At 32.2% G+C, this 25,487-nt stretch overlaps 3 protein-coding genes across 3 annotated transcripts in view; 2 read left to right on the top strand and 1 right to left on the bottom strand.

The window, feature by feature from the left end:
- LOC123657183 overlaps positions 1-21,165 on the top strand; it is a 47,527-nt gene extending 26,362 nt beyond the window's left edge. Inside the window, exons 2-10 of the mRNA XM_045592762.1 lie at positions 11,211-11,519; positions 12,885-13,120; positions 13,999-14,196; positions 14,418-14,541; positions 14,706-14,816; positions 15,147-15,300; positions 15,482-15,694; positions 15,821-16,027; positions 16,058-21,165. Coding sequence (XP_045448718.1) covers positions 11,211-11,519; positions 12,885-13,120; positions 13,999-14,196; positions 14,418-14,541; positions 14,706-14,816; positions 15,147-15,300; positions 15,482-15,694; positions 15,821-16,027; positions 16,058-20,811 — 6,306 coding nt within the window. The 3' untranslated portion in view covers positions 20,812-21,165. The remainder of the gene's footprint in view (positions 1-11,210; positions 11,520-12,884; positions 13,121-13,998; positions 14,197-14,417; positions 14,542-14,705; positions 14,817-15,146; positions 15,301-15,481; positions 15,695-15,820; positions 16,028-16,057) is intronic.
- A 17-nt stretch (positions 21,166-21,182) lies between these two features.
- LOC123657510 (adenylosuccinate lyase) overlaps positions 21,183-25,487 on the bottom strand; it is a 33,849-nt gene continuing 29,544 nt past the window's right edge. Inside the window, exons 2-3 of the mRNA XM_045593051.1 lie at positions 22,484-22,779; positions 21,183-22,256 (exon numbers count right to left, since the gene is read on the bottom strand). Of these exons, the coding sequence (XP_045449007.1) occupies positions 21,242-22,256; positions 22,484-22,779 (1,311 nt within the window). The 3' untranslated portion in view covers positions 21,183-21,241. The remainder of the gene's footprint in view (positions 22,257-22,483; positions 22,780-25,487) is intronic.
- Positions 23,132-25,487, top strand: part of LOC123657511 — a 30,467-nt gene continuing 28,111 nt past the window's right edge. The window contains 1 exon segment of the mRNA XM_045593052.1: positions 23,132-23,288. Coding sequence (XP_045449008.1) covers positions 23,238-23,288 — 51 coding nt within the window. The 5' untranslated portion in view covers positions 23,132-23,237.

The raw sequence follows: 25,487 nt of genomic DNA, 5'->3' as shown, positions 1-25,487 counted from the left end.
AAAATACATAATAATTTTTGTAATCTCAAAAATTCTTTCTATTCTCAATAATTACAATTATTATTAAGTTATTCTTAAAATTTATTATTAAGTTAATTGTTGTCAAGAGTATTCGCGACCATACCATAAAATAAATTCATAAAAAAAACTTCTTCGTATCTTCTTTATTTAATGTGACAATGACGAAACCTATCTGCTGTATTGGCGCTAATAAAAGGCAAAATATCAAAATATAACCGTGGATTAATGAATTAACTTCTTTATTTCATTAATTTATAACTGTATATTCTTCAGTTTTATTTGAACTAAATATCTAAATTATAAACTTAGTTTAAATGAACTAAAAAATGATTTAATATCTGATTCTGACGCAGAAGATAAACTAGGATGTGTTAGAACTAATTCATACCTTATTGATAAGTCAAAATAAAGGGAAAAAAATGAATGAATGGCAATGATTGCCTTAATCTCTACAAATAAATAAAATTGAAGTGTCTGTTTGTAATATTAAAATAACCGCTTTTTAATAAATGCATATGAATGTATACACGGTAGATATACTAAAATAATATTTTTTACAATTTTTGTCTGTCGGTATGTCTGTTTGTTCCGGCTAATCTCTGAAACGGCTGGCCCGATTTCCACGAGACTTTAACTGGCAGATAGCTAATGTAATAAAAAAGTAACTTAGGCTAATTTTATTTTAGAAATTTATATATTTTATAACTTTGCGAATTGAACAATAACTTTTTTGTTAAATTCTACGCGGACGAAGTCGCGGGAACAGCTAGTAAAATATAAAGTTAAAAATCTTTTAAGTTTCGTATTTTATTACTTTTTTAATCAAGGTTGTTGCTTGTTAACAGGTCGATTGTTTATTTAAGACAAGCTGCAAGCCTTGTGATACAGTACTGATCAATATATATTTTTATTTTTTAATATTAGCTTAATTTTAAAAAAGTAAGTTTTTATTTCATGACCCCTAATTATTAAAAAAAATTAGTTAAAATTAGTCTAACTGACCAGTCTATCAGACAAAAATTTTAAGATTAGTGTTTGATATAAGTATTATGTAGAACTTTATTATTTAAAAAAAAATACACTACAAATATACACATAATATATTTATTTGTATATAGACGGCACTGATTCCCTTTAGTATGTTTAAATTTTATTTTACGCGACGTTCGTGCTACATTTTAAAGTATAAATAATACAATATGAGGTTTAATTTACAACAAACATGCCTTGGTAATTGCGGCTGGAGTATTACACGACTTTTTAATCTTTTAATTCGTATTTTTTAATATAACTTATAGATTTTTAATGTTATAAGCAGTTTTATCACAATATTTAACAGGGACTACCACCTCGAGTGAATAAAACTTTCTAAAATATGTTTTTTTACAATAATTTTAAATAATATTAATAGTGCAATCTGCTGTGGGGTGTGTGTAATTATGTTACAGCCATTTTCCTATTCGATGGAAAAGTCGAATAACTATTAATATTTTTTTATTATTATTTTAAAAGTAACCTGATATATCTTAAATATGTCACAACCAATAGGTCAAAATAGTTATTCAACTGGGTGGTCAACCTTTTCATTGAACGCCACGTTTGGTTGACCAAATATAATGTCAATTAGCAGATTTATTTTAAATGAATGGACACAAGTTCGACCGCTCCGCTAAAGTTCAGTTAGACTTGATGAGAGATAATTCTGAAACATATTATCACCTTTATGCAAATTAATTAACATATAAATGTTAAAACCCCATACAGTAAAAACAGGAAAATTTAGCGCGTGGAAGTTGCATGCGTCCATCCTGGACATGCTGGATATCCTAGTTTTGGCGATTTACTTTTATTTAGAAAGATTAAGTACAATACAGTTTTTAAATTAGTGACGTGAATTTAAAGCTTAAAAATATACATTTAACGAAACTATAACTCGGGAGCAATGTATGTTTGTTGTAACTATTAGAATTTATTGCTCTAGTTCTTAATTACTGACTGCAGTTACTCGCTGACTGCTTTTTGTGTAATATGTTATAAGAAATATTTTGTTCAATTATAGTTACTTATTTGTTCTTTATTGATTTAGTTAATGACTTTGTATTTTATTTATATAAGCTCTAAGTAACTTTTGTCGATACTTTTGTCGGTAACTTTAAAACAGTAGAATTTAATCTTAAAAGAAAGACCTAATTTTAGACATAATTTTAGCATTCTTGTTTTATAAATAGGGTCAGGGTACTTGTAACTTAGTATATGATATATTAAAATTAAAGTTGAAACTGAGAAAATAATTATAGAAACAAAGTATTAAATAAACATTACTAGCATAATTAAAGCGTTATTGGATGACCAATAACTTAAAAATGTAGCCATAATTAAATGCTTAACGTTTAAAGAAAGCACCTAAGAGTGTTGGCATGTTGCATAACAATGACTCCACGATAACCGGGCTTGGCCGTTATACAGAGCGAGTTTCTTAAAAAGCTGTAATATGTGACACTGTGACAGCTCTCAAGTGACAGCTGACAGTATTGCTTTTTAATACTTAAAACAATGACGATAACTCTAACCACTGGTTATATGCAAATATTCGTTATGTAATTGCTGTAACCTTAAACGAAGTTGCAAAATTTATAAAAGCTTTAAAAAATTGCTACTTTATGTTTACTTCCTATTTTTTGTTTTACTTTCTTTCAATTTTTTTACTTTTTATAAATACGTGTAACTTTTTTAGTTCTAATGTTGTTACAATGTTTGTTAGCTTATTTTATAAATCATTAGCTGACCCCGCAAACGTTGTTTTGTCATATATGTTAATAGCCCCTTAATCCATCCCCCCCTTATAACTTAGGGCTATGAAAAATAGATGTTGGCCGATTCTCAGACCTACCCGATATGCACACAAAATTTCATAAAAATCGGTCCAGCCGTTTCGGAGGAGTATTTTAACTAACATTGTGACACGAGAATTTTACATATAGGATTATGTAGAGACGCTGTTACATTTTATTTCTATGCATAGATGTATTTTATTTTGTCGTACTCAGATGTCATCTATTACGTTTCAAAATTCTCATAAATTTGTATCAGTATGATTAAAACCATAAAAATTTAAAAGCTTTGTGAGAAATAATTGAGTTATCTTTTAAAACTACCAAAATCAACCTCGAACGGATGTAATAAATATAATACACATTTTTAATAACACTAGTGACATTTTAGTGAATCAATACAATTACGGTTCGGTGGCATTTGTTGGTTAATTGCGTTGATTATGGGGCAATTAATAAAAAATAATGTATATAATAGGATGTAGAATCTTATTAACAGGAATTCACTTTGACTTTTGATTTTTGTCAGGTTTTTGATAATTATAATTAAGTTCGTTAGTTTTTATGAGATAATATTTGTTAATTTCAAATAAAATTTGAATAAATGGGATCATTTATTGATAGTTATTTAATGAATTAAGTCAGGTTGCAGCTACTAATTCCAATATAAATTCCAATTATTTATCAAGTTATCTGTAACAGTAGGCAGAAATTTAATAGTCCATATTGTTTTTTTCAGAATATTTGGCGATACATTTTTGTTGCGAATTATATCGTGTTGTTTCTTAACAGATGATTCTTATTTTACTAGAGGCTATTGACAGTATAGCGTACGAGCAAAAGCTCTTGATGAAATTAATTTTTAAAAGTAATTAAGTTCATCTTATATTTTACTTACTTCTTTGTTTTTCTCCCTTTAATTGTAAGAATATCACAATATTCTTAGAGTAATGTTTTTATAAATTATGATGCCAAATACAAAATATTTATCGTTAATTTTACGTGTATGTGTAACGACTGCTCTTATTTTTCTCGTGAATCGAGCAAAATCTTTAACAATTTCATACTTACGATGACCATAAAAACTTTGTGTTATTTCCTCTAAGATTTTATATCTTGTCCAAGGCCTAACTTCGTCGTATGTAGGTTCTTTAACTAAAAACTGCTTGTTTTTTGTACCGTAAGCTACCAAACCTTATAAATAATTTATAAAACACAATTAGGAAATATATTAATGAGTTTCAAGTCTAAAAAGTTATTTAGCGTTTTCTCACTGATTTGTGGTAGACTTATACATCCTGCCCATATGTTATTAGTTCCATTAAAATAATCAAGTCCTGTCAGACTGAGCGTCACTCAGGGCTGTCAGCGCTAATTTTGTGGTAATATTTAATATTCCTTTTTTAAGTAAAATTAAAACTTGTTTTTTATATAGTTATTTTTGTTTATGTCAAGTTACAGCCTTGTTAGTTAGTTATTTTATTGCAATTTTTTAAATTGTATTATGTGCAACTACTAGCTTTTTACATTTGAGCTCTGATTTTAATTAATAAATAAAATATCTTCTTTAAACTCTTCGATAAATGGTTTCAATAATAATCAATCTGTCTAAGATTAAAATTGTTAGCGATTATTAAAATATTTATCGTTTCATACAGGTTTTTAAGAAAAATATCACTTTTTTCAACATTACTTGGTCGGTAAGCAAGCGTACAGCTCACCTGATGGTAAGCGATTATAATAATACCGATTACCGTAACTTATAGACATTTGCAACAACAGAAGCATCGCGTTGTCGACCCTATCCCCAATTCCTCCCAGGAGTCACCTTATTCACCAACAGGAACACAAAATTGCTTGAAAACACTAATATTTAGCTTTGATATTCTGTACGGTCGAGGTACTACCCCAGTCGGGCTGCTCCATATATTGAGCAGGAAATTTCCTACTGGTACTCTACCTCAGTCTACTACTTTTTGATTTTTTTCTTAAAGAAAATAATATAAACCTTAAATCTGTAAAACAAAAATATTCATTAACTGGAATAAACTCGAGGCCATTCATTTATATCAAGGATTTAGTTTAATAGGTGAGAAGCTTTGCTATGTAATGAACAATGGCGAAAAAGTTGTTGATAGAATTCCTAAGCGTCTATAAATGTCTTAATGTCGAATGTAAATAAAATAATTTCTTACGTTTTTTCAATATATTTTTAAGATCTGTGTAAGTCTAGGAAAAATATCATTTTTAATGAAAAGAACATTTGATTATTGTAAAAATGATTTGACATGTCATTGGAATATGAGGTACCTAGCGATAGTTCCGTTGAATGTTGCCACATGGTAATAAATCTTCTCTTAGTAACATAAATGAACTTTTTGCCTTTAAATAAATAATACACTTTACACGTATTATGTTGCATCAAGTTACACGATTTATATTGTATAAACCCGAAACATTGTTTTATTACAAAGAATAACGCGTTATTTATTTATTTGCTAAGCCCAATTATTTCATAAATACAATAATAATTCGAGAATGGCAAAGGTAAAATAGTATGATAGCCATGACAACACTTAAAAAACATAACTGTCTTAGTTTAGCGAAGGACTAGAATCCAGCTTTTAATAAAATATATATAAAAATAATTTATCTGATTATCTGATAAAAAGATGATCCCATGCTGCAAAGGGCACGATAAGTGGATGGTCCTGGTAACTATCTATGGTGATTATTATTAAAGAAAAATCTAATCAGAAGCGTGGTCTAGAAATTCTAAGAGCAGGGTTTATTAGATCTGTTGACATACAGCGCTCATGATTTAAGAAGATGAACATCTTTGTCGATCGTCGATTTTATATCACCTACAGCTAACGCTGATGTACCTATGTAGGAAATACCTAAGGACAGGTAACAAAGAAAATCCCCGAATATGAAATATTTTAGTCCTAAGGTTTAAAACAAGCGTCTAAGAAAAATATTTTTCTTTATTTTATTTTTATTTTATACTTTATTGTACACCACAAATATATTACAAACAAAGCATAAAGATAGTTACAGACAGTGAAGTACAATGGGCGGACTTATGGCTAATTAGCCATTTATTATTTTGCTGTAAGTGCGTCGATACTCTAAATATATCTACTACAAGGTTTTGTAATCAATCTATCTAGTTATTAAAAATGTAGTTTCGGACTATATTTAACATATATTTGACTAAGTTTTTGATCAGGTACCAACAAGTTGTTGACACATAACCTATAAATGTTCAACCTGGAATATCTTCAATTCATTACTTCTTTCGGTGGTGCTTCTTTAAGCAAAAGTGATTAGGAATTTAAGTACTATTTTACTACATATTTTTCATTAGTAGACGCTAAAAATTTATGCCAACAAAAATTTGTTAGGCGATCTGCCATTGTCCTTTATGATTCATATTTAATAGTAGATAATAGGATCATATAATAAATTTTAATTGATTGATTAACGGCTTTTTGTAATAATCATATATGTACATAATGATTATAGACGACTCACGCGACTTCGCCTGGGTTTATGTTTACAAGAGTTATATGCTGACTTAAAGCCTCAATAGATAACTAATAAGAAGGAAAATAAACAATGTTAAACTTCATTCGGACAAGTTTACAATCCACACAAGTTTATTCATTTTAATTTATTGAATTATGTAAAGAAACATAAATACAGTAAGATGCATGTTTGTGACTCAATCACATATGATTGGCTAAAAATTATTCGATGTAACTCGATAGGTATAAAGCCGAAGAACTAGAATAACGACGGATTTTTTTCTTTAAACTCAAAAAGAACTGGATGTCACGCCAAAGTGTGCCAAGTTGTGTCAAAGCGCCAAACGTGGCTAGTAAAATCATATACGTATCTAATACTATTAAACAAGCAATTCTTGCAATATATACATATACATACACACACATTATATATATATATATATATATATATATGAATCTCGGAGACGGCTCCATCGATTTTCATGAAATTTAGTATGCAGGGAATTTCGGGGGCAATAAATCGATATAGCTAGGATTGATTTTTAGAAAATGTCGTTTTATCCCTGTTTTTAGGCAATGAAAAAATTACTACATTATCGTTAGAATATCAAGGTAAATTTCGCAACTGTATGAATAGGATCATGGTTTAATCCACCACGCTGCTCCAATGCGGGTTGGCTGATATATTCCCTACTATGAGTAACGATCACTATCAGGTGTACATGATAACAACCGTTACCAACGGCTTAACGTGTTCTCTGATTTACGGTGGGGAGACCTGCAAGGACTGCACAAACACCCAGACCACGGCAAAGATCTACATGGCCAAAAAATGTTTGTCATGTGCGGGGATCGAACCCGCAACCGCTAGCGCAACAACCACAAACCAGTGCTATGACCGTTGCGCCTATGCGTCGTCAATAAAAATATGAATCATTTACTTTATATGTAGGTTTTTGTTAATATTTACGTCGGTTAAACAACAAAGACTGTGTGAATGAGAACGTTATTTTAGGCACCTTTTCAATATTAATAATCTATACATAATATAATAAAATGGTAGGAAAGTCAAAACTGTACATTGAATATTTTTTTTAAAAGAATACTCTTGGTGTGATCTACAAGCGATACCGAAGCCAAAAATATAGTTTTTAGAATTTTTGTCTGTTTGTCTGTTTGTCTGTATATATGTCCGGGATAAACTCAAAAAGTACCGCATGGATTTACTCTAAATTTGGCACGAATGTTATTAAGAAGTCAGGTCAACATATAGGCTACATATTATCATGCTGTCACCTACCGGGAACGAGCAGTGAACCTTTATTTCTTCAACGCATTCTGTAACAACGTGTAATCTAACGACGCATATTTGAATGTTGTTGTTATTATTTTAATAACCATGCTATATAAGCTAGCTTCACACTATATAAATCACGCAATATAAGTAACTAAGCCGATAAATATAATTAAATGAATATAAGTAGACAAGACAATTTTAAAGCAGCGCCATCTATGAGATTTTTCTGTAGATATGAAATGTAAAGAAGAAACGGGTAAATGAATGTTATTTTAGAAGGTATAATCGTAGGTATTTTTGGTGCTGTATAGCGTTCATGCAGACGACGTCGCGGGCAGCAGCTAGTAAATGTTTATATTTGGATAGTTAAAGCCTCGAAAATCATGAAAATTTGCTACTATGTTAAATAAAAACACGTGTTTTGAATTTGATGATATGTAAAGATTATGCATGACATCATATTTTGCAAGGAAATTACAAAATTATACTTTTCGTAGCGAATTTATACAAGCTAGCAACCCTGCTTAACTATGTATGATGTAGTTCACATCGACGGCTGAAAGTAGGTCACGAATAATGATGACTTGAAAAGACTAAGGGCCTGTTTCACCGGTACAAAGTATAACAGAAAAAAAAAATAAAACTTTAAAGATTCCGCTACAATTCTAAGGAGTATTAAACAATCAACTGAGATAAAAATGCGAGTTTTTAAAACTATTAATCTTCTAATATATAAAATTCTCGTGTCGCGGTGTTTGCAGTTAAACTCCTCCGAAACGGCTTGACCGATTCTCATGAAATTTTGTGTTCATATTGAGTAGGTCTGAGAATCGAAAAACATCAATTTTTCATTCCCCTAAATTTTAAGGGTAGTCCAACCCTAATTTTTTTTAATTTTTAGTTTAATTATTTATTTATTATTTTATTATGATTTATCGTTGAAAAATACATACAGTTCTAAATTTTCACCCGCCTACCACCAACCCCTATTTTTAAATAGAGTTTAGCGGCAAGACAACGTTTGCCCAGTCAGCTAGTATAAATATAGAAATTAATCATATTAGTATACGATTTATTACGTTTTAAGTGTGCTAATTCTTTTAATTGCAATTATATACAATTTAGATTTAATAAATTAATAAACACTTAGATAAGATGAAATCATAGTTAAGATATATATATAGCATACTAGCTGTGCCCGTGACTTCGTCCGCGTGGGATAGTGACTTTGGACAGTTTTTTTTGGATATATCTATTGGTTTATTTTGGACATCAGAATAGAATAATCTAATATTTTGTCTCTTGTCGCAAACTTATAAAACGTTCACATAAACCTTACTCCTTACGTAAAACTTTTACAAACTTTAAATGTTAGCAGCCTAAAAAATAAGTTTCAAGCTTGTAGCGCTAAAAATGACGATACTTCATGCAACTTTTCATTCCCACCTTTCAACCCCTTACACCCATTTTTTCGCATTAAAAAGTAGCCTATGTCTTTCTGAGGCTCAGAAGTTGTGGAGTGAAAGCGCGAGAGACAAGACAGACAGACAGTGTTACTTTCGCATTTATACTATTATTTTACTAAACAAATTTATTTGCACTATTGTCTGTTTTACATTGATATTGAATTTAGTTATTAGATTTTTTTTATGACTGATTAATTAATTATAAAAAATATAGACTATTTTCTAAGGAAAAGTGACGTAACGGTTTTAATATATTTAGATTTCACAAAATTTGTATTATTTTCTCTACATCAAGGTCATTATTATAATAAAACCCAGCGATACCTACAAATATTGTTGAATATATTAAGAAATCTTTAATTTTTCTTTATCCCATTTTATGAAAAAGTCAAACTAAGTGATTCATTCAAATTTACGATGCGTTTGTGCAGTGTGGTTACATCATAGGTTCGATACAGCATATTAAAAAAACTTTTTACAGGTCAAATGTATGAAAAAAAAAATAACTGTATTGTCTATTTCTGGACCTAACACACACTCATCCCAGTGGTGGGCTATTATTATAATCAATATGAGTATTTTTATCTTGTTTTCACTAAAAATATTTTTAATTTAACAATGGGCTATAAATAATTTTAAAAATATTATAGGGCTTAATTTTATCAACAACATTTTTCCACGTTAATTTTCTATTTCAAGTAGCTATATAAAACTACCAAAATAAAAAAACGCACTCTACAAGCCTTTAAAAGTAGTGATTAAAAATATTTTGATTTAATTTATTGAATAAGGTTAGAAAAACTTACTTTTTGAACGACTATATCAGTTCATCTTATAAATCACTTTTAAATGTTTATATAACAAAAATTGTGCAATTATTGCTGTTAAAATTGGAATCCAAAAGAGCCGCCGCTGGTGAGTAATCGTCGTAATAAAATATTGGTCAACGCTGGTAATTTGGTAAAAAACATAGTTATAGAAAAATATATTATAAATACAATACACTTTAATTATAATTAGATAAAAAAGCAGTCATTTGAATACACATTGTAACATGGAAGTAATCTAATACAGATGTTGTAAGTACACAAGATTGACACACTAAAACTAGTTAGCAGATAAAGATTTAAAATGATTGTGACCTTGTTACACAAACTAAGAACTTAAATCACATTGTCATATAAGATTTTATATAATCTAACACCGTGACTGGTTTGTTAAAATTGCAATAATTTAATGCGTAACTTTTTCTATTGCAATTCAGTTTATAATTTAATTTTAAGAAACAGTTTAGCTATGTACATACTTTGCTTCACATATTTTATTTGGGAGAAGAATTCTTAGCGATACCGACAAACGCAAAAGTGAGATATGTAAAAAATGATCACTTATTTCATCTTTTCAAAGAAACAAACAATTTTTTTATTAATTAACCTTCCTTTTCGAAACAGCGTGTGACAATCTATATAAATAAAAATGAATGTTGCTAAGCGCATAAGAACTCGAGAATGGCTCGACAAATTCGGCTAATTTTTATTGTATGTTCCTTAGGGTCCACGGAAGGATTTTGAAACAAAAAAAAATAATAAAAGAATAAGGTCATCACTCTGAAAATGTTACACTTATTTTACTATTAGCTATTGACAGAACGAAGTCTGTCCGGGCAGCTAGTTTCATAATACAAATACATTGCGTTAGAAATTTTGTTAATCAATGACCAAGGTAAAATCAATAATTTAAAAAAGTATCAGGGTTAATGACATGTTTTATTAGGCCCATAAGCAAACTATTCGTTGAAGCCAAGGACTAAGCCATTAATTAGGTATACAACAAACAAGAAAACATGATACCTCCTTAATGAGTTACGGTAACATAATACCACAATAATTAAGTACGTTTAATTAAAAACAAAGGAAAAAACAAATAGCGTATAGTGTACAACTTCCTAAAAGTTTTTTTTTTTTAATTTTTTTATGTTAAAATTATTGTATAAAAATCTTCTTTCTTAGGCCTTAATAATAGTAATTTGTTTTATAATTGCTAATTCTTATTTTATCCTTTACAGAAACTTGAAGACCTTCTCAAATCCAAACATGTCCAAGGTCTGGAAGTCCACGACGCACACCGTACTTTCAATAAATCAAAAGCTCTGGAGACCGTTGAAGCCGCCAGAGCAGCAATCAGTTCTTCCGGCGGGGGTCCATTATTTCTTTCTCTACCAGCACATCCTGAACTTCTGGCGAAGTATTACGATCTCAGAGCTTTAATGAAATCAGTTGACTTAATGATGGTTCAGACTCATGCCTTGGGTCTGGTGAAGAAGATGACTTATCATCCAAGTCGATTAAGTGGTTTATGGGATATGATGAACACGGTGAGTGATTGTCTAATTTTTATTTGAACGCTGTAATTTAATCATAATGCATAAGTAATTAGGAAGAAATAAATGAGGTAACTATTTTGTATTTAGGAAATATAATAGTGTAAAAATTATTTCTAAACATTTAAATACGATTACCATGGTTATGTAGCAAGCAGTACTTCGCAGAAAGAATTTCTAATTAAACATTTTCCTTATCCGCGAGTGTAAGTTGCACTGATGTAAATTTAGTGTAGGTATATTTCATTTCCTTTTAAACACACAACAAAATTGTGGTCAAAGATATATTTTGTCCTACTGTTCGGAATAATTTTAAAAGTGGGTAGGTACATTGTTTTTGCTATATTATATGCTTGATCTCGTAACAAAAGCTTTTATTTCTTAAAATTACGAGACTTATTCAAAATGCTTAATTTAAATTATTTTTTAGGAAATTATTTAAAATTTTATTTATTTTGTCTGTCATATCAACTCTTCAAAGTTTGTACTACAATCTGTTATTTCTATTTCACTCGCGCTCTTGTGTCTAGGCGCCTCATATAAAACTAGTGTGAAGGCAAACTGGTGCTCCGAGAAAAATCCTGCAAGTTTGTATCAACTTTTGACTGTACTAATTTCGCCTTTATTACCTCCACAATAAGAAATAATTTACGTTCCTTCTAACTTAGTCCATTATATTTATACATTTTGTAGAACTAGGCCAAGTGACAGGTGCATCTTTTATTAAAAAAAAAGTATATGGTTCTAGTGTTAATCTAATCTAGATAATCTTGTAACTTAGTCGTCATTTCGTCACAAAGAAGGCTGAGTAAAATAAATCATTCGGTAATAGACAGAACCGCCTTCGCCTAGATGGTAAATTCTATGCAAATCTTGCAAAAGATGAGGAGACATGGTCACGATTGCTTAGACAAATTGTGTAGGCGTTTCAAGTTTGACTATAACAAGGATAATATAATGTTTAAAATGAAATTATTTTACCGTTCAATGAGTCACTGCGTCGTCTATTACTACAAGAATCCGGCTGTAAATGATCAATAATTACTTGTTATAAATTTATAGGCAAATTATGGTGGAGACAGGATATTCATTAATAGTTATTAACTTCTTGGAATGAAGATATTTATGTAGTATTTGTAATATGTGTAAAACATCATATTAAGAATCTCATTAATTATTTTGACATCTTTATTAAGCGCTTTTAATTAATTGTGTTAGATAACTTTCCAAGTAAATAAAATTATAATTAACATTGTTTCTCATTTATCTTAATAAATAAGTATGCTATTGTACATTTGTATATTCTTTTGAAATATGAAAAAAATATATTTTTAAATAATTTTTTGTTTTTATCTTCAGGATTCTGTAGTGGATCTTGTAATTGGCTTGGGAGTACCTGCATCTAAAATCGTAATAAGTTTACCAGCAACCGCTAGAAAGTTTACACTCCTCAACGAGACCCTTAGTACACCTGGGAGCCCTACTGAAGATGATGATCCTAAGGAAATTGACCAAGCAGAGCTCTGTAGACAATTACGCAAAGGAAGGTGGACGTTAGAAAGAGACCAGGATCTGTCCGCGCCTTATGCTTTTAAGTGAGTGATAATTTTTATACACTTTATTATTGTAATCAATTTTTAGGCTCTTCTGTAGTTTGGGTTGGAACTAAAGATAATTTGCTTAAAATAAACCAGGAGTAAACTTTTAACCGACTTACCAAAAAATGAGGAGGTCCTCAATCCGACTGTATTTTATTATGTATGTTACCACATAACTTTATACAGGATGAACCGATTTCGATGATCCTTTTTTAATCGAAAGGTGGTGGTTGTCGTGTGGATCCATTTAAATATAATCGAGATCTGAAAGTACTTTTTGACTTTATATCGATATTTTTTCTCAATTTATTTCACCGCAACCTATAACATTAATAAATCCTCACGTTCAAGGCCGCATTAGGCCGTTTAAGCGTGCATTTTAATTAATATCTTCGTGTTAATTAAAATGTTTGATTTTGCTTATTTATAATCTGTTTTTATAGACTTAGGTGAATTACTTTTAAACTAAATATAGGTAATAAATATTCCAATTATTAAAATTACTTATAGTGCTATGTAACATAAAACTATTTGAACATACTACATAAAATTCTTCATATTACCCTACAACGCAATTTTACCAGAGTATAACCTCATCAATTAATACGAATACAGGGATAATGTACGTTTATACATGTTTTTTTTAATGTATCATTTAAAAAAAAAATTAAAAGATGTATCAGCTTTTTTTGTAGCAGGTATATATAAATTACTATATCGTGATTTCGAAAAGATGAAATTTTGAAATAAAGTGGTCTATGTTTTAAATTACATATTTTATTACCTTTATACCAAATATCTTATACATTTTCGGGTTAGCAATATAATATGTAGACAGCTTTTAGCAGTTTATAAATTTTTTCTCTACTTTTAAGGGACAAAACCTGGATTTCGTTTGAAGACGCATCTTCGGTTGACGTTAAAGGAAAATATGCACGTGTAAGAGGGTTAGCGGGTTTGGCGCTCTTCAAGGCAGACCGAGACACTGAAACTCCCTGTGGTCCCACTCTGAGAGCTGCATTGACAAAAGTACTGAACCAGCAAAGTAGAGCTCCTAGAGCTGCTGTATTAAGGTGATTATAGAACTTAATTTCATGTAATTTTTTTTTCGTCGATAAGTTTCGACTGTTTTATTTTTGTTGCTTCTTTTGCTTTAAAATTGGTGCTCCTTTAAGTGTATGATAAAATTATATGAGTGATAAAATGCTTATTTTATTTATAGCAGATCTAAATAATCATTTATAAATTTACAAGCATGTAGCATACTTTAAAATTCTGTTTGGTTAATATGAAGATCTCTGGAGAATGAGATTCTATCAGCACCGGGGCAGTTCCGTGCGTTGGACGCTCTGCAAGTCTCTCCGTACCGCATAACGCAAGTTGTCGACTCCGATGGAGTTATACATTCGATCCGAGAGGTCATTATTAATTTACTTTTTATTATTATTAAATAATATTAAATGAATGTGTGTGTGTTAGTTTTTCTTAACTCAACGACATTCTATGGAGAATCGTTTGATTTAACAACTGTTATTTATAGCTCAGAACGACTTAATATAACACACTTTTTATAATATTCCAGGACACGAGAACGGAATTTTCATGCACACGTCAAGGGTACTTTGTTCATCCTCGCTCTTGCGCTAGATTCTACCGTTGTGTGAAGTTCGACCAGCTGTCTCCAGAGTTCACCGTGAGTTTGACTAGAAATTCTTTACAAAATATTGTACAAGGTCCTAACAATATAAATCAATAAGTTAGAACAGTGTAAAAAATATTTTTTATTCAGATTATCGGTAAGATTTCGGTTGGCTTTTGATGAAATAGGTTAATTGCTTATTTTTTAAACGTTACATTTCGAGGTGCATTTAAATGAATTTTATTTCTTATTCTGACGTTCTATTAAAAAAACATGAAATGTAATTATAATTAGAAGGTATTTATTTATAATAATGTAAAATGTAATGAAGGTATTTATAAGGTATTTATAGAACGTAGGATTAAATAAAAATTTTGAATTCAGGTTTTCGAGTTCGACTGTCCTGCGGGTCTTGCGTTCGATTCTCGTTATGAGGTGTGCGTGTGGCCAGGAAGTTTGCCGCACTCGCAAGCCTGTCCCGGCTCGTCAGAAATCGCTCCTGTCCCACGTTCTCGCTTCCAATGCCCTGACCATGAAGGTAACCCTGTCTTTTCTGCATTAATAAGCCATCATAGTTAAAAATTATAAAATACATTTCATAATTTATCAATTACTTATTTTTTTAATTTAAAGATTTCTAATAATATTACGATTGTACACATTTCTAGCTTGAATGATTTAAAATAATTATGCAACTTTTTTAAATTATTTTTTTTTAGGATACTACGCGGATCCAGAGAACTGTCGCTGGTTCTTCGCTTGTCTTGATCACGGAAAGGCACCACTTGAAGCTTACGAGTTCCGTTGTCCCTTCGGTCTCGGTTTCGACGCTGCTCGTCTGAAGTGTGACTGGCCATGGTTGGTACCTGGCTGCGGAAACATCGCGAGATACGAGGCTGAAGCGTTTGGTTTTTCTGGTGCTGCTCTGTCTGGTTAGTTGAAATTTTTGCAAACACCATTGTGATATTTATTTACAGATATGACTTGATTATGTTTAAGGGATCTTTGTTAACTTGGTAAATAAATGTTTATATACAAATTATATTATTTATGTACAGGTGCTACTGGATTCCAAGGAAAAACAGCCGACTCAGTCAACATAGCTGCTCACCAGAGCTTAGTTTCTGGAGCGTCTTTCGATAATCTTGTAGGAATTCAAAACGGATTCTTAACTAAAGATGACATTCTCGATACGAATTACATTGCATCTCAAGAAATCTCTAGCCAGGGATTTGCTGGACCAGGGACTTATCAAATAGACGACGGTTCCTTTGAACTAGCTTTAGGAGGACAAGGAGAGCCAAGTGGGCTTTCTTATAATATTGTTCCTGCAGACAACAAGGGTTTAGGCCAAGCTGCAAATTATAATAATGATAATAAATATACTAGTGGATCTTTAATTCTTGATGAATATAGACTACCTAGTAACAAAGGTAGCTACTCTGGAATATACAACGCTGCACAGAAATTGAACGCAGGCGTATACAAATCATCTTCACGTTTTGACTCAGGAAAATATAGAGGAAACGATGCTTATCCTGGGGCATCGCCAAGTTACAACAGTGGAAAATATAACGGAGGATATTATCGTAAAGATAAATCTGGTGCATACGTTCACAACCCTGCAGGTGATCGCGCTAAGCCTTACATACATATAGATGTACCTCCAGTACCTTATGAACACATTGATTTCAAATATAAACAAACAAATGATACTGGTGGAGAGTATACAGGAACTAATGCTAATGGTGGAGGGTATACAGGATCTTATGAAACTAGTTCCAATAATCAAGACGGTAGCTATTCGTCATCAGGCGGCTACTTATATCCAAAACCTGCTATAGAATTCAATGAGGGTCCCGCAGTATCTCAAAATTTCTATAGTAGTGAAGGCAAACTCGATTCCTATCAAAGCGGGTCGATTGGCGCCAGCGGTGGAACCACTACTACTTATCATGGCAGTTACAGCATTGGTGGTGATGGAAAATACATTTCTGACAATGAAGAATATAATGGAGCCACGCACACTTTAACTGCGGGAGCAGTAAATGTTGAACTCGTTGGAAAAACATCATTAGTTGATGTGGATTTCGCTAATCAAGCTAATTATGGCGGTCTATCTAACAACTATGAAGTAATTCATCAAGGTTACACAGCTGAACCTGCAGTTTCTGTAAGTCACGTTGGTACTAACAGTCAAAATTTTGACGGTTATAGCTTTGCAACAACACCCACTTCCTCTGGAGTTCCAACGACAGCGACACCTTTACCCGTTACTTATAAAACAACATACGTACCCGAAGTACCAAAAACTAGTATTAAACAAGTTTTTGGTTACACTCAACCTGCCGTTACCTTGGTTCGACCAACTGTTGTCCCAATCAACCAAGCTCCTCAAGTAAAAGTAACAGATTACAATCAAGGATTAAATTATCAGTATGAAAGCAAAGATTATACGTCAACATATAATGCTGATTCGACAAGACAAACCAATTCCGATGGATACGTGTACACTAAACCTGCTGATAACGAAAATATTGTAACATATAGTACAGCGATACCATCAGCTACTGTTATTTCGTATAAACCACAAGGATTTGGACATAGTCAACAGACTATACACAAAGTGGAATCTGTAGGTTTCGATTACTCAACACCAAAACCAACTTACACTACGGGACCGTCAGTTTCTACTTATGCTCAACCCACAGCACAATCATTTAATCAACAAACTGTTCATAGCGTAGATAGTACTAGCTATAATCCATCGATTGACATTATTGAACAAAACGGAGCAAACATTAATTACGAAGTTCCACAAACTATTATAAAATATACAACACCTCAACCAGCTGTTTCAACATATCAACAACAAGCATTCACTCAACAAACTTTGCATACTGTTGACACAAGCAAAGTTAATATCTACTCGCAAGACCAGTACGAGCAAGGTTATGAATATAAACAACCGAACATAGAGTTTAAAGAAACGCCAAAAACTGTGATTCAATATTCAACACCAGCTCCTACACTACAAGGATACAGCTCTCAAACTATACAAAGATTTGGAAACAAACAGTATGTACCCGTGTCGACAACTGTTCGTCCAACGGTTTCAACTGCAGTAACTATCAATGAAAATCCATTACTTAAATATACGATAAAGGCAACGCCTACGACTTATATTAGTTCAACTTACATTCCTCAATCATATAGCCAACAAACAGGCGTTGGCTCCACAGGATATCAATATAACTCCGGAAATAACTATGAAGAATCTAGTTACTACACGCGGTCATCGCAGCCTGTTGTTCAATCTACTCTGTCTACATCTCAGCCTCAGTCTTACAGTCAACAAACGTTACATAAAGTAGCAGCAAGTAAAGTAAACGCCAATGAAGGTTCATCATTTTCGGGATATGATTACACTCAGCCAGCTCTCTCGATTAGTTACGAAAATGCCAAGGTTATATCATCGACACCTACACCCGTTGTTACGTCAACATATAAACCTACATCATACAGACAACAAACTATTCACAAACTTGAAAGACAAAGAATACCATCAACGACGCCACTTTCGATAGTTGATTTTAGTTACGAACAATCGGCTGTGACTGTTGACAAAAATCCATTCTTACAGTATACCCAGAAAGTTACACCGATAACATACGCTGAGCCCACTGGAACTGTCAGTTTTGTTTCTCAACCAACTCAATACGAAACTTCGGCACAACTGACATATACTAATAAAGAAGGATATTCATACAGTCAACCCGAAATACAAAGCAATGTAGAGGCTTTGAACACTGCCAAATATTCTGATGCAAGCGCTGTATCTCATCAAACATTCCATCTATCACATGGCACTGGGAATACACATTACGAATCTGGAAAAGATGTCGTATTTGTTTCCTCAACACCAGCCAATTTAGTGTATGAAGATCATTACGCAGAATACGAAGCTCCTAAAAAAATTAAAACATACAAAGCACCAGAGTATATACCACCTAAACAGGAATATGAACAAACAGTCACCGTTTCAACACCATCTACACCTACTACTTACCAACAAAGTTCAGTAGTACATACTCAAGACCAATTTGATTATAAGCCCGTAGATTACTCTCAACAATCAATTTCTGATACATCGCAAATAGTAGAATCAGTTCATTTTTCGTCATTCCCTGATACAAAAACTACACAGTACCAAGCCGGTTATCAATCACCAGAAATACAAGTTGGTTACAAAGCTGAAGAATATTTGCCACCTATCGTGTCTATAAAAACACCCGTGGTAACAACTACCTACAGACCAAGAACATATTCAACTACTACATATTTACCCCCTACTCGCCCGAAAACTAAATTTACGGCCCCTGAATATTTACCACCTCTTGAAAATACAACGCCAGAAACTAAAACTTTAGAATATTTGCCTCCGCATAAGGGATCTAGTGCAAAAACGGTTAGTTTTGAAAGCTTCGGTTTTAATAAAGAAGACGAAACGGTCAGATCTGATGCTAAGTTAAGTACTTATCAAGACTACAGTGTACCAAATGTTACGCCGATAGCTGTTTCTTCAACTGTTGCACCTGTTTTGAGAAAACAGAATGTAGTTGTAGAGGCGTCTAAGTCAAATTTATTAGGTTTTGGAACTGTAGGACCAGATGCAGGATTAGTTTCTACAAGTTTTACTACAGCTGTACCTATTATATCTGATAGTTATTATTTATCGCCTAAACGTGTAACATCGACATATGCTCCTGAGATTATAGAAGTTACATCAGCTACTAGAAGAACCAGGCCAAAATATGTAAGACCAGCTGTTAAGTCAACTACTCAATCGTACGTAGAATCAACAACGGCATATCATGCACCAGAGTACTTGCCACCAGTAGAGCAAGTCCTACAAGAAAATGTTGAATCTATTGAGTCATCATACAAGAGTACAGCCAAACCAAAAATCCGATATAATCCATACCAAGAGCAAAAAATCGAAAATTCTCCGATCTACGTATCAACAGTTTCAACACCCATAAGGAAACAAAACATCGTAGTTGAAACAGCAAAATCTCAGCTACTTGGTTTTGGTACTGTTGGAACTGATGCCGGTTTAGTTTCTTCCTCTTCTAATGGTGTTTCAGACTCCGTTGTAATATCTAATGAAGGATCTTCATACTCTACAGTGCCAGTTGAACAAGAATTAATTGAGGTTACACAAGAAGTCAGAAGGAAAACAAAGCCTAAAGTGGCAGTAGTTACAAAAATAAATGATTTTAACCCTCTTCTCGTCAGAAAATTAGGCGCCGTTTGCAGTTGTCAATCGCCTATCTTAATTCTTAGAGGTAAGAGACCTATTAATCAAGAACAAGATATTGATTATAGCACAAGATACGAAAACACAGGAAGCGAAGATTTTAATGACAACGCTTGGGCACAAAAATCAGCTAGAATTTCTACACGCCCTGTCGCTACAGCTACACCAATAGTTACTTCTACTTTCAATCCGATTATTGTACCCGATGATTCTTTCTACCAAGACTATCAGGATTCTAGTAATGACAATATCGCTATTGCTCCTGTTCAGAAGGAATATACCGAAAGATTTGTTTCCAGTACACCTATAATTTCAACAACAGAAAGGGTCGTAAGAATAAAACCACGTGTTAAGGAAGTTACTGCGGCACCTACATATAAAACTATTATATTGAACGAAGAATCTGCTTCTGGCAACGCACAAGAATCTGATTCGACAGTCTCTGAGACTGATTCCCAATCATTTGATCGTTATGGTCCTGGAGGTTGGAGAAACCGAGATGAGACTTTACAGGGTTCAATAGATTGTAAGAGGGCGGGATTGTTCCGGCATCCGAAACAATGTAATAAATTCTATGCTTGTAGATGGGACTGCACAAAACAAAGGTTTACTCTTCATGTATTTAACTGCCCAGTTCAGCTTAGTTTTGACCCTAACTTAGGTGCTTGCAACTGGCCTAGCCAGGGACCCGCTTGCCAAGGCGACACGCTGCTTACAAATGCTCTCTAAAACAAATTGTAAATGAACGGTTTTGAATCTCAACGTGCCATCAAAATTGTAATATAAGATGTGATCATAAATATCCTACAATTTTGAAATTTTGTATTTGAGCTATCTAATAAGTTTAATCTCTCTTTATAACATCTAGGCTTATTTATTTGTTTGATTATTTTAATGTTAATTTATAGTTATTTATTATTCATGGTCTTTTCAAGCTTGTGATTGCAAAGCATTATCTTGGCATTGATTGAAATAAGTTACCTTTGTCTAGTTCATTTAGTATATTATTACGTATTGTGAGTTGTGGAGTCATTTTTATATGTTTGTAAACGCTGTAATGTAAATATATCATTTATTCATGTATGTCTGGTATTTCATTTTATAACATTTAACAATTGTAATAATTTAAAATCATTTTTCCTTAAATGTATAAAATAATCTAAATATTTAATGATACCGGTTTTTCAACTGCAACCAAAGAATCCTTATATTTATTCAAAACTGGTTTTACTTCTTCTTCAATGAATTCTGTAACTTGTTCAGGAGCTCTACCTATAAATGTAGATGCATCCAAAATATTTTCCAATTTCGGTAAAATAGGAGCAAAATATTCATCTTTTTTGACACGTTCAATGAGGTCATTATCTTTCCCTTCTTGTTTCACCACTGCTCCAGCTTCGTGAGAAAGTACTCTAATTTTTTCATGACAAACCTGACGATCACCTCCAGCTTGAACCATTGCCATTATGATGTTTTCAGTAGCCATAAACGGAAGCTCTTGTGCGATATGCCGAGCTAAAACTTTAGGGTATACAACAAGTCCTTGACAGATGTTAAGAAGTGTAAGTAAAGTTGCATCGGCGGTTAAAAACGCTTCCGCCAGAGTGATGCGCCGATTTGCGGAATCATCTAAGGTGCGTTCCAACCACTGTACAGCATGAGTATTAGCAGCATTAGCATGAAGAGTTATCAAATGACGTGCTAAAGCGCAGCAACGTTCAGATCTCATAGGGTTTCTTTTGTATGGCATAGCACTCGAGCCTATTTGAGAAGTCTCAAAAGGTTCTTCCAATTCTTTACGTGAGGCCAGAATGCGTATATCCGAGCACATCTTATGTACTGTCGCTCCCAATCCAGAAAGTGCTGATATAACTTCTAAATCTACTTTTCTTGAATAAGTTTGGCCTGTTACAATATACCGCTTATCAAATCCTGCTAGTTCAGCAACTCTCTTATCTAATGCCTTAACTTTTTCTCCGTCGCCTTTGAATAGTTGTAAAAAAGAAGCTTGAGTTCCAGTGGTTCCCTTTACTCCCCGGAAACGAAGATCGTCTCTCGCTCGCGATAAGGCGCGTTCGTCCATTAATAAATCGCTAAGCCATAAAGACGCTCGCTTTCCAACAGTTGTCAACTGAGCTGGTTGCAAGTGTGTGAAACCCAAAATGGGTACAGATCTGAAATTACAGATGTATACATATTTATGAATTTGTACAAAAACGTTAAAAGTAGGATAAATACAAGGGTTTTCATTGTTTTCATCAATATTATTTTGGTATTTTCATCATCACTTCATCATTAATTTTATGTAATCTTGAATTTTAATTCTTTTTTTCAAGCTAAATGCAAATAGATAATATTCATAATAAAGAACATTTAAAACTAAATTATCATAAAAACCTACTTGTATTCATCAGCGAACTTAGATAGACGGCTGATAACAGCAGCGAGCCTTGGCAGTAGTAATTCCAAACCGTGCTTAAGCACGATCAAATCTGTGTTATCACCAACGTAGCAAGATGTGGCTCCAAGGTGAATGATCGGCGCTGCGAGTGGACAGCGTTCGGCCAGTGTATGGACATGAGCCATAACGTCATGGCGAACTTTTTTTTCGTGTTCTGCGGCGGAAGCGAAGTCGATATCATGTGGGGCGGACTCGAGTTCGGCGATCTGTTCATTTGAGATGTCAAGTCCTAGCTCCTGCAAATTAAAAATATAAACTATTAACATTGGTCTAGAAATAGTTGAATGAAATTGGTTAAAGTAAAGCATGCACAGATGTTGTGTTTAATGTTACCATACTAGCTATATTCGGTATTACTCACATAATGCTTAAATATACGGTAATTTTAAAGAAGTAGGACATTTCGTTGAAATAAAGTACAGTGTAAATAAAGTAATCCCGCTTATCATGAACTCAATATTGTATATTCTGTACAGTATTTTTAAAATAATACACCACGGGCAACCTGTCCTACTAATTCACTAGAAAAGATAAGATTACACCAAACTGATAAGCGTTAGGTGCTGATAAACGAAATCAACCAGTGACGAGGTGCATGTTAGCGAAATCGGTCCGAAAACAAAAGGAAGGTGGTTTAAACAACGCTACTAAATTGAAAGTGATTTTTTAAAGCGATTAAGTGTTTCTTGTGATAATGGTGTCTGTGCAGACGATAGCCACAATTGTGGTGAAAACATTCAAAGTAGTAAGTAAAAATATATATCTTTAAGCATTGTTATAGATAAAAATCAATTCATTACTAAATGCAGTAAATATAAAATACTAATGAAAAACTATTTGACTTCGAACAATGTATGTAATTTTTTACAAACGAACCAATTTAAGCAATTAGGTATATAGTTTGTAAAATGAGCACCATAAAAAATGCTATCGAATCACACCTTGATTCATCAAAGCATACACAAGTGTACAAAATTGTACATATAACATACTCGTAGATGTGGTGTGGACAGATAATAAAACTTTTATGTCAATATATAACTTTTATAATTTATCATTTTATAATACCTTTTTTAACACTATATTTCATTATGATTATAAATAATCGATTTTTATCTTTAAATTTATATTGGTCCCTATTGTCATTTAATATAGCACAAAATTATTCCTATATTTGTACAAAAATGACACAGACATCCAAACAATCCTTTTATTAATTCCACTGATGGTGAAATCAAATAATCAATCCTCTGTCTGTAACACCAAGGGCTCAAAGTAAAGTAATCTCGTTGATGTTTAACAATGCAACTGTACATATATTTTATCTACTAATAGTTAAATAATAAAGGGATTTGCTGATCATATTTCAAAGAGTTTTGACATCGTCAAATAAAACATATTATTTTAAATGTAAGATTCAATTGTAAGATGTTTTTAGATTATTAGACGAAAGGCGACTAAAGTGATTATAAGTGTATTCACAGGAGCTGTCATTTTAAAAAATCTGTTTTATTGCTGTGTATGGAAGCAGTTTCTTTATTATTGAATATTTAAAAAAAATGTTATGCACATTTTGCTCATAAATATACATAGCTATGATTTTTATATATAGAGTTTTACATTCTCATTCCGATTATCAAAATACTTCATTGAATTAAGTTTTTCCTAAAAGTCTAAACATCTGGATTGGATCTACAGTAAAACATATAAAATAAATTACCTATACACAAATTTATTTATGAATATATATATAACTTTAAACATATCTATCTGTTACTTTAGAAAACTAATAGTTGTGCGTTACTCATTTTATTGAAGACTAAATAACTTTAAGAAAGGTTCAATATTATAATATCTTCAAAGCTTTACCAATCAGGTACCATAAGATTATGGTACTGATTTGATACTGTTGCTTAAGAGGCGGAAACATTTTTAAATTAAAAATTACTTCAAATTGTTATTATTATAAAGTAACAAATAATGTTATTGTTTATATACCCAAGCTATTTTAAAATGTCGTCTCTGAATACATTTCTGAGACTTTAGTCAATATAAATAAAGTCAATAAATGCCATTGTGTGAGAGTTTCATGAATTGTAAGTACCCATCGTTTCGTATATTAAAGGTCGCGGGCTCTGCGGCCTAATTTCCTATCAGCTTGATAGCGCCACACCTTGTTAAATTAGCGACTATCAAACATTCAACGCCTTACAAAAACCAAAGAACGCGAATGACTTCACGTAACAGTGGTTTAAGTAACATGCTTTGATTGCTAATAAGTTTCTGTAAACATCGTTAAAAAACGTACGTCGTAATAATATACAATCCGTTAAACAGTCCTGCAAATAATTTAATGTGATATGTCTAGAAAACGTTCAAAATCTACAAAAAAATAACTTTTTTCAATTATCTTTTAAGTGATGTTATGTGCCTGTTTGCGTTACTAAATAGTCAAACAAGTTCTCTTATCTGATAACAAAAAGGGTTGCACAAGTTACAGCAAAACATACAGACGAAGTAATTAAAAGTCTTATCATTCATAGTTATTTAATGGAAGCTCTATTCTACTTATATTTTCTTCACATTGGAATTAGTTGCTGTATAAATAAGACAAAAAAGAAAACAAAAAAAACACGAGTTATGTTTGTACGAAAAGGTCGTATCTACTTATAAAGTTGCTTAATATTACAGTATAAATCCGTCTTAATATTTTTGGCAGTGAAGCAGTGGTTAGTGATATTAAAATTAGTCTCGGCCATTTTCATTTATCTTTTATGGTGTACTTACTTCAGTACGGTTGTACATGTATGCGGTCAACGAATCTGTGGTTGTTTCGCAATTCATATCAACGGTGTATGAGTAATCTCGTTCGATGAATAATTGCAGCACTTGCTACTAATAAATGTAATTTCCGTTATAGTGTTTGCGTCTGCTTATCAGATCA

This window comes from Melitaea cinxia, chromosome 10 (genome assembly GCF_905220565.1).
Source record: "Melitaea cinxia chromosome 10, ilMelCinx1.1, whole genome shotgun sequence".
Lineage (NCBI taxonomy): Eukaryota > Metazoa > Arthropoda > Insecta > Lepidoptera > Nymphalidae > Melitaea > Melitaea cinxia.
This window is presented reverse-complemented; position numbering and strand designations above follow the sequence as displayed.